Source organism: Pseudorca crassidens, chromosome 7, assembly GCF_039906515.1.
Source record: "Pseudorca crassidens isolate mPseCra1 chromosome 7, mPseCra1.hap1, whole genome shotgun sequence".
NCBI classification, from domain to species: domain Eukaryota; kingdom Metazoa; phylum Chordata; class Mammalia; order Artiodactyla; family Delphinidae; genus Pseudorca; species Pseudorca crassidens.
The window spans coordinates 83,924,286-83,944,895 of NC_090302.1; the positions used below are offsets into that span (position 1 = coordinate 83,924,286).

At 36.3% G+C, this 20,610-nt stretch overlaps 1 protein-coding gene across 1 annotated transcript in view; it reads left to right on the forward strand.

Moving 5' to 3' along the window:
* Positions 1-20,610, forward strand: part of NAA35 (N-alpha-acetyltransferase 35, NatC auxiliary subunit) — an 86,913-nt gene that overhangs the window by 39,082 nt on the left and 27,221 nt on the right. The window contains exons 12-13 of the mRNA XM_067744770.1: positions 14,258-14,436; positions 20,174-20,233. Of these exons, the coding sequence (XP_067600871.1) occupies positions 14,258-14,436; positions 20,174-20,233 (239 nt within the window). The remainder of the gene's footprint in view (positions 1-14,257; positions 14,437-20,173; positions 20,234-20,610) is intronic.

The following is a 20,610-nucleotide window of genomic DNA, read 5'->3' on the forward strand; positions in this document are numbered from 1 at the left end:
CGAGTATATAGTCATGGGTGGAAATGTCTAGCCTATAAAAGAGACCAAAACAGGCAAGCAAACAAAAACCTTTAAAAAAAATGAAAAAAAAATAATGCATATGTAAAACAAAAATAGGATGTTATTTAAAAAAAGGGAAAAAAGTATATTTGAGCAGAAATCATTAAAAAATAGAAAATATAGAACATAAAGTCGAGGAAATCTTAGAGAAAGTAGAATAAAAATGAACAGGTTGAAAATAAGGAGGAAAAAAGTAAAAATACTATAGGATCAGTCCAGAAGGTCCATTGTCTAATAAAGATAAATAATAAATAAACAAGATAAATGAAGGATAAATTGATAAAAGTTTTTCCAGAAATAGAGATCAGAAAATAGAAGCAAAAAAAAAATATCACTTGATCATTTAAGAAGATTTCCTGGAAGGAAGTGAAGCAAATACCCAGGTTAAGAGGGCCAGTAAAGAGTTACCCAGCACAATTAGGATGAAAGTAGACTTCTATCAAGGCATATCATCATGAAATTTCAGAATAGTGGGGAAAAGTAGAAGATCCTAAGAGGTTTGAAAGGGAAAAGCAAGTTGCACACACAGAATCAAGACAATGTAATCAAACTTCAACAACAGGAATGGAAGCTAGAAGTTAGTGGAGCAAAGAACAAAGTTGAAGTAGTCACACTTCTTGATTTTAAAACTTACTGCAGTGCTACATTAATCAAGAGAGTTTGGAACTAGCATAAAGATAGACATAGATTAGTGGACTAAAATTGGAAATCCAAAAATGATCCCTCATGTTTGTGGTCAGATGATATTTGACATGAGTGCCAAGACAATTCAATGGGGAAAGAAAAGTATTTTCAACAAATGACACTGGGACAATTGGATAACCACATGCAAAAGAATAAAGTTTGGTACCCTCCCCCACCCCCTCTTCACATCATAAACAAAAATTAACTCAAAATGGATCAGTGACATAAATGTAAGAACTAAAAATATGAAACTCTAAAACCTAGACATAAACCTTAAGAATCAATAAAAAGAAAAATTAAGTCAATGAAAAAATAGGCAAGGGATCTATATAAATTAGACATTTCTCTGAATAAGATTTACAGGTGGCCAATAAGCATGTGAAAAAATAGATGTGCCATGGGAAATGCAAATCAAAACGAAAAGATACCACTTCCCAACCACTAGATGGCTGTAATCAAAAAGACAGGTAGTAACAAGTGTTGGTGAGATTATGGAGAAACTGGAACCTTCATACACTGCTGGTGGAAGTATAAAATAATGCAACTACTTTGGAAAACAATCTTGCAGTGTCTCAAAATGTATAATGTAGATTTATCACATGACCCAGCCATTCTAATATTAGGAGTATATATACACTCAAGAGAAATGGAAACATATGTCTACACAAAAAGTTGTACATTAATGCTCACAACACTATTATTCATGATAGCCAAAAGGTGGAAACAACCCAGATGTCCATCAGCAGATGAGCAGATAAATGTTGTGCATCCATGCAGTGGAGTAGCATTTGGCAATTAAATGAAGTACTAATATCTGCTACAACATGGAGGGACCTTGAAAACATGCTAAGTAGAAAAAGCCACTCACAAAAGATCGTATATGATTTTCATTTATATAAAACATCCAGAGTAGGCAAATCCAGGGAGACAGAAAGTAGATCAGTGGTTGCCTAGGGCTGGAGGAGGGTGGGAAGAAGGAGGACTGCTAATGTATATGGAGTTTTTTCTTAGGGTGATGAAAATGTTCTGTTTTTCATGGTGGTGGTGGTTTTATAACTCTGAATATACTAAAAAACTATTGTACACTTTTAATAGATGAATTATATGGTATGTTAATTATATCTCAGTAGAATTGTGATTAAAAGAAAAGCAGTGGACCAGTGTTTTCAGAATTTGGGGGGGAAATGGTTTCTAATCATTGAATCCTTTTCCAAAATTATCATTTAATTGTGAAGAAAGATAATTTCAGGTATTTAAAATCTTACAAAATTAATCTCCCCAAAAGTTTTTCAAGGCTACTAGAATGTGCTCCATTAAAACAAGGGAGTAAATCAAGGTAAAGGAAAGTATGGAGTTTAAGGAATATAAGAATCCAGCATAAGAGAATAATGAAGGAAATCGTAGGGTGATAGTGCAGCAAGATCATAAGATACTATATATCTGAGCATAATACATGGAGGACAAGTCCAGACTGAACAAAGTCACAAGGCTTGAGGGTAGATGGCTCAAAGTAGATACAAGATCTGTTGTCACCAATGAAATTGTTACAATAGCTGTTCTCTTTAATGTAGAAAAAAGAGATTTAGAGAATTGGCAAAGGATTTGGGGTTGAATTAAAGTGTTAAGTACAGGGCTTCCCTGGTGGTGCAGTGGTTGGGAGTCCGCCTGCTGGTGCAGGGGGCGCGGGTTCGTGCCCCGGTCCGGGAGGATACCACATGCCGCGGAGTGGCTGGGCCCGTGAGCCGTGGCCGCTGGGCCTGCGCGTCCGGAGCCTGTGCTCTGCAGCGGGAGGGGCCGCAGCAGTGAGAGGCCCGCGTACCGCAAAAAAAAAAAAAAAAAAAGTGTTAAGTACATACAAACAAAGCAAACAAAAAGTAAGAAGTGATTAACTTCAGAATATATATGAAAGTAAAACTTATTTCCATGTTTGCGAAAGTTATCCATGGCCCAAATATGAATGTAATTTACTTAATCATAATGGTGCTGAACATTGATTATAATCAAAATTTTGATCTGTGTTGGAGGTGAGGGGACAGAAGTGTATATATGCATATAATTTATATGTGCTTATAGCTGCTACTTCATATCTTTTTCATTATCTCCTTTTTACACATATCATCTCCTTTTGAAGCTGGAGTAAGTCAGATAACGTGTAAAACAAAAAATATGAAGTAAGTAGCACTATAAATTTGGTGATATGGAGGTAAATACCAAAAGAGCTAAAAAGAAGTGGAAGACATTGCCTCTGGGAAGAGAGGAAATAATGGAATTGGCAGGAGAGGGTGGGCAGAAGATTGTTAGTTTTAATAAAAACCTTGTTGGGCTCTTTGATTCTCAAGTGGTATGCATTTATGACTGAGGAAAAGAAACTAAATTAAAAGTTAATGTGAATTAAAAGTAGATTAAAATATAGTTTAGAATTATGATGGTTTATTGTCTGGTAGACAATAGGGTTAAATAACAAAAGGGTTAAATAACCCTTTAACCTCCTGAGGGCTGTACTTGGTGCTAAAGCAGAAATTATGCTGCCTCAACCCAGTCAACTTCATATGCTGGTTTGGCAGTGCACAGGAGAGGTGGGAACTGACTTCATTTTAAAATCACCACCCATTAGAGAGGCCTATGTCATGAGGTACTAGTGCCAGGAACTTGAGATGGTTTTACTCTTTTAAAACATTTTATTTTTACAAAAAATAAACATACCTCCTCACACATGTGAGGGATATGTGTAATCTAGAGGACTTCTGGTTTTTGGAGTTAAAGATGTTTCTGCTGCTTGCTTCTCTTGTCTACAACCAATTGAAAACTACAAGGAATATGAGAAACAGAATCCTCTCAACTTCTTAAAAAATAGGAAACCTTTATAACCTTAAAAAAAGAAAAAAAGAAAAAAACTAACAAACACTGTAACAGTAGGACCCAGATGAGGGAGAACAAAACCCCACCCCTGACATAGCACCACACAATTGGGAGAGGCCCCCAATACTCAGGTTCTATCTGAGGAGTGAAGCATTTGGAGCCTACATCTAGCACCCCAACTTTGACTCCTTCCTGAGGGATAGGCTCCCAAAACACCTAGCTCTGAAAGCCAGAGGTGCTTGTGTCCATGAGACCTATAAGACTATGCCAACCAGAGGAGCAGTTCCTATTGGGAATGCAGTCACTTGCTATGACTGTCCCCACAGGGATCAGCTCAGAGGAAGCAGGCAAAATTACCCATCTCCTAGTCTTTCCTTGAAAGAGGTTTATCTGTATACATTAAAAGCTGCTGTCTGAGGGCCAAGCATCTAATATAGCAGACACTAGGGGCCGGCTGCCTGGCTTCTGCCTCAGCCCACTCCAAGTCACTGGAATCTGCCTGGAAAAGTTTGTACATATATTTGCACCCCAGCTTTTGTGGCTTCTGCCTAAAGCATGGGACCCAGACCTGGCGGTGATAGCCAAAGAGGCTTCCACTCATGAGTTCCAGAAGACTATAGCAAAGAAGCATTTTTTAACTGACTCTACACCCTAAGGTTCAGCACAGAGAGCAAAGGAAATAACCCGTCTTCCAGTCTTTCCCTGAAATAGGTTTAACTGTGTACTTTAAAAGCCGCTGCCTGCATGCTGGGCTTCTAATTTAGCGGGCATCTAAGGGCTACCTGAAATCTTCCCCAGAGACAGGGGAAGCCAGCAGGCATCTCTCCCACCTTCTCCCCATTAGCCTGCTCCAATAATAAAACCCAGTTGACAGCGTCTCCCAAGAAAAAGCTTGTACACACATCTGGTGCCCAAGCTTTTGCAGCTGCCATCTGAGGGATGAGCCCCCAGGTCATCTGGCTCTAATGGCCAATGGGGTTTGTATTCAAGAGTCTTACAGTGCTTTATCAAACAAATAGTTGTTAATGAGTACAGGAGAACCCTTCCCCATGGCCATGTACCAAGGTCCAGCAAAGAAGGATTAGGCAAAAACAACCTTCTCCCACTTTCTCCCTGGAAGAAGTTTAACTACATACTCATCCAGCTGCTCCCTGAGGGTCCAGCTTCTAAGCAGCGTACATCTAGGTTCTGATTGTGATCCTTCCCTTTTGGACACTGATGGGTCTTGGCACACCCTCAACTACTGGGAGCCACTAAGAGCAAAGGAGGAGGCTTGGATGGTCACAAAACTTTGAGAGAAAACTAAGGCCTTGGTCTGGGCTGATTGACGAGGTCCATCTCTTATATGACAGTATTCGTCTCCTAAATGAGACCACTCTGTCAAGACTGGAAGATATGACTGTTTTATCTAATGCACGGAAACCAACAGAGAGTCAAGAAAAATGAAGAAACAGTGGAATATATTCCAAACAAAGGAATAAGGTAAATATCCAGAAACAGATCTTAATGACATGGAGATAAGTGGTTTACCTGATTGAGAGTTTAAGACAAAAGTTATAAAGATGCTCACCAAGGTTAGGAAGCAATGCATGAACAAAATAAGAGTTTCAACAAGGAGATAGTAAATATTAAAAAGTACACAAGAGAAATCACAGAGCCAAAGAATTCAAAAAATGAACTGAAAAATCGAGAGGCTCAACAGCAGACTAGATCAAGTGGAAGAAAGAGTCAGCAAACTTGACAGGGCAGTGGAATTCATTCAAACAGAGTAGGAAAAAAAGAGATAGATTATGGGATTTGTGGGACAACATCAAGAAGACCAATATATGCATGATAGGGGTTCCAGAAGGAGAAGAGAGAGGAACAGGGCAGAAAGCATATTGAAAGAAATAATGGCTGAAAACTTCCCTAACCTGGGGAAAGAAACAGATATCCAGATCCAGGATGCTCAGAGAGTTCGAAAGAAGTTGAATCCTAAGAGACCCACACTCAAACACATTATAATTAGTCAGAAGTTAGAGACAAAAGCTTTTGACAATTGTCAAAAGTTAGAATCTTAAGAGCAGCAAAAGAAAAGCAACTGGTTGTGTGCAAGGGAACCCCCCATAAGACTATCAGTAGCTATTTCTGCAAAAACCTTGCAGACCGGAAGGGAGAGGGATCATATACTCAAAGTACTGAGGGAAAACAAAACAAAAAGCTGCTAACCAAGAATATTCAGCAGTTGTCCTTAAGAATTAAGGAAGAGAGAAAAAATTTCCAGACAAGCTAAAGGAGTTCATCACCACTAGACTGACCTCACAAGAAGTGTTAAAGGAAGTTCTTCATTTGAAACAAAAGGACACTAGTTAGTAACAGGGAAACATGCAAGTATAAAACTCACTGGTAAAGGTAAATTTATAGTTAAATTCAAAATAATTCTAATATTGTAATGGTGGCAGGTAGACCATTTATATCTCTGGTATGAATGTTGAAAGACAAAAAGTATTTAAAAAACTATAACTGCAGTCATTTGTTATTGGATACACAGCATAAAAAGATGCAAATGGTGAAGTCAAAACCATAAAATGTGGGGAGAGGGAGCTTTTGTATGCATTTGAAGTTATTATCAACTTCAGATAGACTGTTCTAAATATGTTTTATGCAAGGCTCATGGCAACCACAAAGCAGAAGCCTATAGTAGATATGCAAAAGGTAAAAGGGAAAGGAAGCATACCAGTACAGAAAATCATCAAATAATAAAGAAAGAGAGCAAGAGAAGGAAAAATGGAACAAAGGAATTGCAAAACAACCAGAAAACAATTAACAGACAGGAAATGGTAAATCCATACCTATCAATATTTATGTTAATTGTAAATGGGCTAAATTCTCCAATCAAAAGACATAAAGTGTAGATCAAGGTTTGTCAATTTTATCTTTTCAAAAAATTAGCTCTTAGTTTTGTTGCTCTTCTATTCTTTTTCTTTCTTATTTATTTCTACTCTGATCTTTTATTTCCTTCCTTCTGCTAACTTGAGCTTAATTTGTTCTTTTTCTAGTTCATTGAGGTGTAAAGTTAGGTTGTTATTTGAGATCTAATTTCTTAATATATGCATTTATCACTATAAACTTGCCTCTCAGAACTGCATTTGTAGTATCCTATAGCTTTTTGTATGTTGTTTTTTTTTAAATTTTCATTTCTTTCAAGATTTAAGAAAAATTTCTCCTTTGTTTTCTTCTTTGACCCATTGGTTGTTCAGGAGTGTGTTGTTTAGTTTCCACATATTTGTAGATATTCCAGCTTTCCTCTTCTTGTGTTCTAGTTTCATACTATTGTGGTCAGAAGGGGTAGTTGGTGTGCTTTCAGTCTTAAATTTGTTAAGAGTTGTTTTGTGTCATATCATATGTTCTATCATGGAGAATGTTCAATGTGCCTTTTTAAAAAAATTATTCTTTGGCTGCGTTGGGTCTTCATTGCTGCGCATGGGCTTTCTCTAGTTGCGGTGAGCGGGGGCTACTCTTCATTGTGGTGCACGGGCTTCTCATTGCAGTGGCTTCTCTTGTTGCGGAGCACGGGCTCTAGCATGCAGGCTCCAGTAGTTGTGGCTCATGGGCTCTAGAGTGCAGGCTCAGTAGTTGTGGCACATGGGCTTAGTTGCTCCACGGCGTGTGGGATCTTCCTGGACCAGGGCTTGAACCCGTGCCCCCTGCATTGGCAGGCAGATTCTTAATCACTGCGCCACCAGGGAAGTCCCTCAGTGTGCCTTTGAGAAGAATGTGTATTCTGTTGCTCTTGGATGAAACATTCCATATATGTCTGTTAGCTCCATCTGGTATAATGTGTAGTTTAATTCCAATTTTTTTTTTTTTTTTTTTTTTTTTTTTACTGATTTTCTGTCTGGGTGATCTATCCATTGTTGAAAATGGGATATTGAAGTCTCCTGGTATTATTGAATTATTATTTCCCTTTTTAGAGCTCTGAATATTGGCTTTATTTTTGTGCTCCTGTGTTGGATGCATAAATATTTACGTTTGTTATATCCTCTTGATGAATTGACTGCTTTATTATGTAATAACTTTCTTTGTCTTTTGTTATATTGTTTGGCTTAAAGTCTATTTAGTCTGGTATAAGTTTAGCTACTTCTATGCTTCTTTTGGTTTCCATTAGCATGCTTTTTCAATTAACGCTTTTTCTAGCTTTATTCACTATAGCTAAGGTATGGAAACAACCTAAGTGTCTATTGATGGATGAATGGATAACAAAAATACAATATATATATAATAGAATATTAATCAGCCTTAAAACAGAGGGAAATCCTCTTGTTTGTGACAACATGGATGAACCTGGAGGGCATTGTGCTAAGTGAAATAAGCCAGACAGAGGAAAACAAATACTGCATGGTATCACTTATATGTGGAATTTAAAAGAGATAAAGTTTAACTCATAGAAGCAGTAGAAACATGGTTGCCAGAGGCTGAGGGAAATAAGGAGAGGTTGGTAAAAGGGTACAAACCTTCAGTTAGAAGATGAATAAGGTCTGATGATATGATGTATGAAATGGTGACTATAGTTGATAACACTGAACTGTATAATTGAAATTTGCTCAAAGAGTAAAACTTAAATGTTCTCATCAAAGGAAAAAAATAAATATGTGAGGTGATGGATGTGTTAAATTAACTCAGTGGAGGGAATCCTTTCAGAATTATACATATATCAAATCATCACATTGTACACTTTAAATATCTTACAATTTTATGGTCAATTATACCTCAATAAAACTGGAAAAAATATAAAAAATAAAAGGAACTAGTACATCTTGGAGGAATGGGTGATTCCAGGGCTAGGGCAGGGAAAGAACAAGATGAGCCTGGAATGTCTTATTAGCTGGAAGTGAGTAAATGTTCAGAGAATGATGGGCCAGGTCAATTAAACACAGAAAACAGCTTGAACGGGCATTCACACAGTCCAAGTTGGGGACAACTTGAGCATCAAAATAAATAATTATGATAGATCATAACCAATTGAATAAAAGAAGAAGCCATGGTTCCATACTGATATAAATAAATGAATTAATGAGTAGATAGTTTGATGATAATGAGCATACTTAGGTGTCCTTCCCCTGCACCCCAAATATTTATTAACTAGAAAGGGAAAAGGTAACAATAGTGAAGAAGCCTGGCAGACACCAACTTAATCAAGTGATCAAAGTTAACACCACTAGTAGTTAAAATCTCCACTTTGCTGATGGGTTGCAATGAGAACAATATAATGTCACTTCTTTTATAATCCAAAGGTTAACAATTTGAATCTAATCACAAGGAAACAGGAAAACCACATTGAAGGGCAGTATACAAAATTATTGGCGTGTTATTCTTCAGAGTTGTCAAAGTTATCCATAGAAACCAAGCAGAAGAACTGCTCCAGATTGAAGGAGACTAAGAGACAATGAAAATAAATACAACTTGTGATTCTGATGTCGATTTGAAGCATATTATTGGTACAGTGTGCAAAACTTGAATGAGGTCTGAGCATTAGATGGTAGTAATTGGTCATTGTTAGTTCGCTAATTCTGATTGTTTAATCGTGAATATATAAGGGTATGTCTTTATAGGAATAACACTCCCATTGTATTTGAGAGTGATTCGGTATTGACTGCACTTGCAACTTTACTATAAGTTTGAAATTGTTTCAAAAGAAAAATCCACCTTAAAAAATAATGCAGAAAAGTAGATTAGCGTGTATAAAATGTTGATGTTTTGTTTACAAAAGTAACGTTTGAATGGGCAAACAGTGGTATATCCATACAATGAAATGGTTTTCAGCAGTAGAAAAGATTAAATGTTGACGCACACAACATAATGGATAAATCATTGAAACATTATGCTGAAAGGAGTTAGATATAAAAGAGTACAAATTGTGTGACTCTTTTTGTATCAAAGTAGGAACAACTGATTTATTCATGGAGGAAACAGTGCCATGGTTTCTGGGCATGGGAGTGACTGGCTCCCTTTTGGGGAGATGAAAGGGAACCTTCTGGGGAGATGAAAATGTTGTATACGTTGATTGGGGTGGTAGTTACATGGTTGTATATATTTTTCAAAACAATGAACTATAAGCTTAATATTTGTATTGTATAATATGTATAGTATACCTCAATAAAGTTGAAAAATATATATATAAATAACCACACGTGAAAGAAGCTTGTAGTAGTGTTTAGTTCTCAAGAGATTAACTAGTCACAAGTGAGCAGGAGATTTGCTTTTCTTTGTACCTCCTTTTGTTGCATTTGCAACTTTTTAAATCTGTTGCATGGATACCTATTCAAAAATACACACCAAAGAAACTCCAAAATTTGTAGATGTGTCTGTAATATCATTTATATGCATATTATATTGCTTACATAACTTACTCTGACCAGTGATTAGGATACAATATTCATTGAGACTATGCTTTTTGAGGTTAACAGTTGTGGTTAAATACCTTTTTATAACGTGTGTGTGTGTGTTGAAATATTTATAACATGAAATTTGCCATTTTAACCATTTTTAAATGTAGAATTCAGTGGCATCAAGTACATTGTTGTGAAACAGTCACCACTGTCCATATCCAGAAATTTTCATCTTACCAAACTGAAACTCTGTACTCACTAAATAATAACTCCCCATTTCCCCCTCCTCCAGTCCCAGACAACCACCATTCTACTTTCTGTCTCTATGAGTTTGACTACTCTAGGTACCTCATATAAGCAGGATCATACAATATTTGTCCTTTTGTGTCTGGCTTCTTTCACGTAGCATAACTTTATAACATTTTATAAAGGGAAATCAAGTAGCCAAGAAGTGTAGTATAATATAACAAAACCTCAGCAGCTTCTGCATTGTTTTCTAGAATTCCTTCCAACTTAAGGGCATCTAAAACTTATTTCAATAAGTCTAACTATAAATTGCCTAACTTGGGAGAGATGTATTATCCAAAAACGATATAATGTCTCTATCTCTTTTGACTTACACACTTCCAAATCTTTAATTTTGGCATCTAATTAATTTTAGAATAACTTACTTTGTTAAGTTAAATCAAAGCACATTGTTACTATAAATCTTTTATCCAAGGACCTTGTGCTGTTTGTAATACTTTTCTGCTATTGATAATGAAGGTCAGTTATCTAGCAAGGACTTTAGTAACTAAAACACTCTAAACCAATGTGCCATAATATTTTGAATATAGTAATTATATGTTATTATTGTATACTTAAAAGAATGCTAGTGTGAAGGGAAAATCATTTTATTTGGCATTGAAGAATTTTATGTATTTTTAACTGGAAAACCAAGATAATTTTTGTACACCTATAGACTTGTAAAGTCAGAAGAGAGTCTAGAAGTTGTCTGATCTGTATCCGGTTTAATTCAGGAAATCTTTACTGAGCGTAGCACACAATGGGTAGAAAGTGATGTGAATTAGCATCTTTTCTAGGCTCATTTAGTAAGGGCTATTCAGGTTATTTTAATATAAGACAGTCTTGAGATAAATTGTGTGATAGAGATGTATGAAATTTAGTGGGAATATGTTAGACCGGTTTATTCTGGGAGGGCTTGTGTGGTAAAGCTGTCTTTAACTTTTTGTAGTTTGTGTTGCCATGAAATCAGATGCAAACTCCTGCCTGGCTTTTATCCCCACTCTTCCTTAACTCTTCTATATCCTGAATAACGGCTTTGATCTCTTATTATATCTCAGTTCTTATGCTCTTTTCTAGTTAGGCAAGTTACTATGTCTTGTATAGTATGGTTACAGAGTCCTTAGGCATGAGATTCAAGAACAGCTGAGACTTAAAAATAGCTACTAGGATGAGACTTAAAAATAGCTACTAGGAACCACTTTAGCACTTAACCATTTACAAGGACTATGTCCAGAAAAATGTAGGGGGAAATTTAAATGTGTGTAGAAAATAGAGGGAAACATGTAGATGACTTCTAACTTTTGTGCCTAGGGATTTTGTCCCCACTCTATTTATATGCATCTATTTTTACTTTTGAGTTCAGAGAAATTATGACTTGGAAAATTGCAGCTCCCTAAGGGAAAAAGAAAAACAGCCATATTATCTGTCTTCCAGGCCTTTGATATGCTTGGAATACTTTGTCCTGACTAATATTTTATTCTTTAACTAAGTTATCGTGTAGGTCTTTTTTAAAAAAAATTTTATTTATTATTTTTGGCTGCATTGGGTCTTTGTTGCTGTGTGCTGGCTTTCTCTAGTTGCGGCGAGCAGGGGCTACTCTTCATTACAGTGTGTGGCCTTCTCATTGCAGTGGCTTCTCCTGTTGCGGAGCACGGGCTCTAGGCACACGGGTTTCAGTAGTTGCAAGCACATGGGCTCAGTAGTTGCAGCACATGGGCCCTAGAGCGCATGGTCTTCAGTAGTTGTGGCATATGGGCTCAGTAGTTGTGGCACACGGGCTGTAGGGCGCATGGGCTTCAGTAGTTGTGGCGCACAGCCTCAGTAGTTGTGGCACACGGGTTTAGCTGCTCCGAGGCATGTGGGATCTTCCAGGACCAGGGATTGAACCTGTGTCCCCTGCATTGGCAGGTGGATTCTTAACCACTGTGCCATCAGGGGAGTCCCCGTTTAGGTCTTTTCTTAGACTTCACTTCTATGAAGTCTTTCATCTAATTTTTACATGGATAAGACGCTCCTCTGACATCCTGAGCTTATCCTCACTGAATTATACTTGCATCTTGCGTTCATCTAGACCAGTGTTTCTCAACTGGGGCTTCCCAGGGACATCTGGCAATGTCTGGATCCATTTTACAGTTAGGAGGTTGCTACTGGTATGTAGTGGGTCGAGGTCAAGGATGTTGCTAAACATCAGCTGTGCAGAACAGCTGAGTTTCAAAAGTTAATATTGTTTTATATTGCACTTTTTTGTTTGTATAAAATTGAAGTCAGAATATATTGTGTTTGTTATCCCTTTCCCATTAGTATTTACTTCTTTCCATGGTAATATAAATTTTCATGAGTGTATTATTATGTATTTATCTTCTACTTGTGGTTTAAAGCCTAAAAATAGATGTATTAAGAGTAAATGCATATTCCTGGGTAATAATTTTCCGTGCATATTAGAATACTTTCAGAGAAAATCAGTGTAATGGACTATTTAAGTATCTGGATTCTGTGCGTTTATCATTAAAGTCTGAAATGTATTCATGTTAATATGGTAAAGAAGCTTCTTACAGCATCGTTACTACTACTTTTACCTTAGTTCTAAATGAAGTATTATAAATCAGAAATTCAAATTATTATAGTGGTGGCAGTCTTTCATTTTATTTTGAGCATGCATATCTTATCATTCAGCAAACAAGTATCCAGTGCATGTTATGAGCCAGGAATTTGGTGTTTGGGATCCAACCCTGTTCTTGCTTTCAAAAGAACTCAGAGAGAGAGACAAATGATGTAATCCCACACAGACAGTATAGTAGTATATATACAAAGAACATTGTATATACATCATTGGGAGGAACAATGATGAGAGAGAATTCAAGCTATATCAAGTTCAGACTAAGAACAAGGGGGTAGGTTTTACAGGTAGAGACAATAGTTTGTATAAGCAAAGAGGCATAAAAGGACATGATACTTGTAAGTCACTGTGCTTGCTTATATCTTATAGTACTTAGGGAATAGGAAGTATTAAAAGATGATTTTCAGACAAAGGTAAAACCATGACTCTTATACAGATATAAAAGTGAACATGTGTTAAACTCATTCAGTGACACAACCAGACATGAAAAGTTTTAAAACACACATTTATATGGAGTAGTGGAGTATTGAAATAAATTATAAATGGAGGCAAAACATTTTTCTATAGAGTATAGAAGAAGTCGGTTGAATCGCTACCACACAGAACAGAATTTCATGTTTATCAGTTACCTGCAATTTCTAGATTTGTAAAATAGCTCTCATAGAGTCAGTCTGACAATGCATACTCCATTGGAGTACAGAATTTTTTTCTATAAAAGTGGCAGGAAATTTCAAGTTGAGAAAGACTTAGTTTGGAGCTTTGTACTATTGTGAAAAGTGAGATCACCAGAGGACAAAGAATGGAAGAGAGGAACTTACCCTCAGGTCTCTTGTGATATGTTATTTTCATTGTGAATTTCTGGAATTACATCTCAGTGCAAAATGCATTCCAAACTCATGGGATTGGGATGAGGACTGTTTTCCTCTGCCACTTTACATTACAATGTAGTTGAGTGTGAGTTGATTCTGCAGTTCAGAAAATGAAGGGAAGACAAGCCTATGTTTGTGTTCCCGTTTGAAACATTTCTTCACAGTCTCATGGTTAATACAGCATTGCCCTTTTATTTATTCTGAGAGAATATGTTAACTCTGTTTTATCCCATTCTTGGCTTGGAGTTAATTTTGAGGTAGAAACCTCTCTCTGTCACCACTACCACCACAATGTCGGGAGGAAGTACGATTTTAGGTTATTAAATCTGCTTATCTCATTTTAAAAATGTGTGTGTGTAGATACATTAATTGTAAATTATAAAATCCATTTAGAGAATATTGTGATTAGAATTCAGAGATGCTTTTGAAACTGGCCTTTTTCTTTTTATATTTAGTAGTATTTGAGGTTTAAAATTCAGAGAAATGTTGAAAATGTTACCTTTGTTTCTTTTTAGATCATCCCATTATGATGGGTTTTGAGCCTCTTGTTAACCAGAGACTACTTCCACCCACCTTCCCTCGATACGCAAAAATAATAAAGAGGGAAGAAATGGTCAACTATTTTGCAAGATTAATAGATAGAATAAAAACTGTCTGTGAGGTGGTCAATTTAACAAATTTACATTGTATCCTGGTAAGTACAAATCTCTATTCTGGAATGTAACTTTGATTTGACAACAGAATAGTTTATTACTTTTTGGAGACTGACCATCCCAAGGGTAAATAATGCTGCTCACCTCTTATCTGTGATATCTGGAGAGTTAAGTCGTGTGTGTGTGTGTGTGTGTGTGTGTGTGTGTGTGTGTACTTTTTGTATTTAATCCTCATAAGGATTTTATACTATCCATTCTAGAGATTAAGAACGTAAAGTGTGGAGAAGTTAGATAATTCACCCAAGTTTTAAGAATGGGGCTTTGAATCGTCAATTCTGTGTTCAGAACCTTTTATATAAATAAATGTTTGTGTTTATGCATGCATGTATACATATACACATACTATATATGTGCATATGTATAAATTTTTTTCATATAAAAATTGGATCATGGTATTTGGTAACTTGCTTTTTCATCACTAGTCTCTATACCACAAACATCTTTTCGTGTCAACAAATACACATATTTCTGCATTATTTTAATGGCTACATGGTATTGCATTGTGAGTATATACCACAGATTTTTTTAGTCCATTCACGTTGAATTACATTTAGGTCATTTTCAGTGTTTTACACTTATAAACAATACTAAGATGAACATCTTTGTAGGTAAATCTTTATATCATGTGCTTCCTTACCCCTTAAGATAAATTGCTAAACAGTGAAGTTATTGGGTAAAAGAGTATGTACATTTTTAAGCTAGCATATTTTGGATTAGTCTTTTTTATGGGTTAAAATATAGAAACACAAGATTTATTTGGGGAATGTTAAAACATTCAGAGATGGAGTTTTATTAATTGGTAAGGCTATAATGACATATACTTCAATTAGGAAGGTAAAAAACGGGCAAAAAAATAGTGTTATTTAGACATAAGTACACTGATTAATTTTGCATGACTATACATATATATGCATTTGACTGTTGCTCCCCCTCAGTGTTGAGGTACATAATTTCTAGCCCCATGTCATTTCCTCTGTGAAGTCTTCCCTTTTGGTTTCAGGTTGCTTCTGTACCTGTGTTACTTGAGATGACAGATTATCTAGTTTATATTCCTAGAATTTAGCAGCAGCCTCTGGGGTATAATTGATAAATGGTCAATAAAGATTTGTGCTTCTGTTACGCTCTTTCTTATAGTAACTTTTCCTTTTTAAAAAAATTTTTTTTCTTTTTTACATTTATTTTTTTTTAATTCATTTATTTTTGGCTGTGTTGGGTCTTTTGCTGCACGTGGGCTTTCTCTAGTTGTGGTGAGCAGGGGATACTCTTCATTGCAGTGTGCGGGTTTCTCATTGCTGTGGCTTCTCTTGTTGTGGAGCACGGGGTCTAGGTGCACGGGCTTGAATAGTTGTGGCACGTGGGCTTCAGTAGTTGTGGCTTGCGGGCTCTAGAGTGCAGGCTCAGTAGTTGTGGCGCATGGGCTTAGTTGCTCCGCGGCATGGGGGATCTTCGTGGACCAGGGCTCGAACCCGTGTCCCCTGCATTGGCAGGCGGATTCTTAACCACTGCGCCACCAGGGAAGCCTTCCACTAATTCTTTATCATTAAAGCTCAGCTTAAGTCTTTGTTCCTTAGTGAAACTTTCACTGATTATGCCTTTATTCCCTCCTTTTGTGTTTCCTTTCTTTTTAGTAGTTTTTCCTTATTCTGTCATAAGAATCGTAGAGTCTTAAAAGTAAAAAAGATTATACACACAAGCCAGTTCATTTTGCAGTTTATTGTACAGCTAAACAAACTAAGGTTTACAGGGCTTTATAACCCAATTAGATGGTTAGTTAGTGTTATAAGAGAATTAGAATAGAGATTTTATTGTTCTTCTCCATCTGCTTTTCTAATCATTAATTGATACATGAATATATATTTGTGTTCACTAGATTAATTGTAGGATTTTAGAAAAGGAGATCAATGTGAATTGGAATAAGAAAGTATAATGCAATGGTTGGAACTTGATATTCTGGCAAAAGATTATGGATTGCCTTGTCAGGGGCGGGGTGAATGCATAATGACACGTCATAATAGAGGGGAGCTGGCGGAGCCAGGCCTGGACTGCTGTCACTGGACATGAAGAAGGCATAGTAATGGAATAATTTGGATCTCTGAAAGACTTGAGACAGAGTGGTAGTGGGGGGAGTGCAGCAGGGGCCACGAGTAGAGAAAAATATTAAAGTTATGGAAGATAAGGGACCAAATAGTCTGGTGGATCTGCATAGGAAACCTGTTATTATTAGGATAAAGTGCCAGGTTCTAGAGAGCGCTTCTACATATCAGTAAGATAAAAATAAACATCCCAATGAAAAATTGGGAAAGGAGACGAGCATACATATATAAAAAGAAATAAACATGAAAGATACTTAACCTTACTAGTAATTAAAGAAATGCAATTTATAACAGCTAGATTGAAAAGTATAATAATATTTAATGTTGGTAAAGGGAAGTACTCATTCTCTTATACTCCAGTGGCTCTCTCTCAAAAGTCTTAAAAATGTGTATACTTGGACCAGAAACTCTCCTTCTAGACATTTAGAATAAGAAAAAAGGTGTTTGTTGCATCATCCTTTGTAATGTTCAGAAACTAGTAACAGTTTAAATACTGAATGGTGACAATATCCATTCTGTGGTATGTTTACAATATATGTCACAGAGCCATTAAAAAATGTTATAGAAAACTATTGACATGGGAAGTATTGACATTGGGAAATGTTCGTGAATGTCAAGTTATGTTTAATGTTCTTTTTTTAATATACATACATACATACATACATACATACATACATACATTTATTTATTTATTTATTTATTTATTTATTTATTTATGTGTCTTCATTGCTGCATGCGGGCTTTCTCTAGTTGTGGCGAGCAGGGGCTACTCTTTGTTACAGTGCATAGGCTTCTCATTGCTGTGGCTTCTCTTGTTGTGTGGAGCACAGGATCTAGGTGTGCAGGCTTCAGTAGTTGTGGCACGCGGGCTCAGTAGTTGTGGCACATGGACTCGAGAGCTCAGACTCAGTAGTTGTGGCGCATGGGCTTAGTTGCTCTGCGGCATGTGGGATCTTCCCGGACCAAGGCTTGAACCCATGTCCCCTGCATTTGCAGGCGGATTCTTAACCACTGTGCCACCAGGGAAGTCCCTGTTGAAAGTTTTAAAATATATTTTTTATATATGTTGTTGCACACAGAAAAGATATTCAGAGACAAAGTCAACTTCAACCAAATTCTTTCTCAAAAGATTAGAATAACAAATACCAAAATATTAATTATGACTATTTATAGATAGTGGAATGCTATATGATAGTTTTGTTTTTTGCGTTTTTCTTCATTTTCAAAGTTTTTGGTATTTTGCATATAGGGCAAAAACCAGTGGTAAGGGGGAAGATAGTGACACTAGTAAAGGGAAACTCATAGTTTAGGAACCCATAAGATGATACTTTTGACAGCTGTGGATTAATTAAGAAGATATACCTAGTTTAAATGAGGTAAATAGTGGACTTTATAGACTGTATCCTGTTAGGGATGTATACTAGCAATAAGAAATTGAGTACAGATGAACTGTGATAGCAAGTACAGTATATGTACATTCATCATTCAGCCAACATGCTTGTTTTGTGCTAGGTGCTGTGCTATGGCTGGTATACAGTGATGAGCAAAAGCATATCATCTATCCTGTCATAAGGCTTACAGTGTAGTATGAGATAGAAATTGATCAAATAATCATAAAAATGATTATAGAATTACAAACCAGTGTAGGGAGTATGAAGCAAAGGAACTAGAACATATAGCATATGATGAAGGAACTGACCTAAATGATCAGAGAAGTCTTTCTTAAAGAAGTGAAGGTAAAGCTAAGATCTAACAGTTAGGTGAACATCATTTGGGACAGTAGGGGGACAGTTCCAGGTGCAGGAAGCTGAATCCTCCTCCATGTGATGGGAAAGAACATGATACATTTGAGAAACTAAAAGAAAAGTAGCAGAATGGAGCATTGAGTGATGGGGATGGGGGATTTGGTGAGGCTAGAGAGGTAGGCAGACCAGACAAGGCCATTTAAGCAACATTAAGGATTTCTATCTTTTCACAGAGCAAAGGAAAACCATTAGTTTTATCAAGAAAGATCAGTGTGTGGGGGGGACAGTGACATAATAGGATCAAGAATGTGCAAAGATGTGGCTGCATTGTAGAGAAATGATTGGAAGGGACTAGAGTAAACACAGTGTGATAAATTAGGAAACCAGTACTGCAGTCCAAGGGAGGAGAAGATGGTAACTTGGACTAAAAGGATGGCAGGGAGATGGTGAGGTTGTCAGTGTTAGAGCTATGTGTGAGCTAAAATTGATAGAATATTGGTGATGTATTAAATATGGGGCATGAGAGAGCTCTGAGGAAGGTCTCTAGGCTTCTGTCTTGTAAGTCTACATGCACGTTTGGTGCTGTACACTCAAAGGGGGATATTCTCAAAGGACCTTAGAGGGTTTTAGTGAAGTAAAGTTTGAGGTACCTTTAATATATTTAAGTAGAGATATTGGATAGTATTGGCTATATTGATAGAGTTTAGAGGTCTGTGCTTAGAGTTAAAATTTTAGAATTATTACAGCATAGATAGTAATCGAAGCATGAGTGTTTATGCTTCAAAATTTACGAGGAAAAAATATACAGGTTAAGAAAAGAAGGTTTTCTGGAACTAAACTTTGAACCTACAGAACAAACTGAGAAGTAGCCAGAGGAAGAAACATATGAAAGTCATTTAAAAGGTTTTTCAAGAAGGATGTCACACTGCTGAGAGGTCAAGTGAAAGAGATGAATAAGGTCCAAAATCAATGTCCATTGGATTTAGTAATGGGGAACAAGTGGTGGCTAGAGCAAAGAGCCAGGTTACATGTGTTGAAGGTGGATGAGAGTTGAGTTGAGTGAGTAGAGACAGTGGGTGCAGCCAACTTCTTCAGAAAGCTTGGCTGAGAAGGCAGCAGTTGAGAGGAAAATGTGACATCATGTGATGATCTTCTTTTCTTTTTAAAGTTGAGAGAAACCTGACTGTTTAAATGAAAATGGGAACGATCTGGTAGAGAGGACGAATTTTAATATCTAGGAGAGCAAAGTATGGATAATTGAAAGTGTGTAATGTTTGTGAAAAAGCCAGAAGGAATGGAGTCTTTAATATATCTGTTGTTAAAGTAGGCAAGGAAAGGATCTGTGTACAGATGTGGATACAACTAGAGGTTTAGAGGCTGAAGTTGAGGGATTTTCTGTGGGGTAAATTGTTTTAATTTTCTTTGTAATGTGGAATAGTAGAATCTCTCTCTGGTGGAGAATATTCACTTTGAGGAGTGTGTGCAAGGTGTAGAAATTAATTATGAAAAAAGAGAATGTGAATTCAGTTAGCCTGGTTACTTGGTATTTATTTCTGTGAAGTAGGAAGTAAATCTCTGTCATTAGTTAGTAAATTATTATTGATACTGTTATTTTCATGATGTACAAATTTAATATCGGTATCCACATAATACTGTTACTGGTAAGTTTGTTAAAAATAAATTTTAGGCTCCAAAATTATCCATTTTTCCATTCATACAATTAGACAATTCTTACAGAAATGATCTTTAGCTATCTTTCTTATTTTAACTTTGGTAGTGTATCATTCCCACAAGGTCTGGTAAAAATTACTCTCTGTATACAAACATTTTCAGCTTTTATTTAATCTATTAATGACACTTTTTTTCTGTGTATCTATTAGGATTTTTTCTGTGAATTTAGTGAACAGTCACCTTGTGTTCTTTCAAGATCTCTATTACAAGTAAGTTCCACTTAGTATCAAAATATGTCTTTAAACATCAAATACTGTGTATTGACATTGTTTTATTGATGGATGGAACAAAAGGTAGATGCTTTTAAAGGCTATTCCACAGTTAGTGGTATATTTTTGTAACAGAAGTATTGACTTACAGTGTTAGATATTCATCAAGACCATATTCTGGGCCATAAAATAAACCTTAATAATTAAAAAAAATTGAAATCATACAAACTATGCTCTCTGACTATTTTGGAATTAAATTAGGAATCAGTAACAGAAGTATCTGGAAAATTCTCCAGATATTTGGAAATTAACACACTTCTAAAGAACCCATGGTCAAAGAGGAAGTATTGAGGGTAATTGGAAAATATTTTGAACTG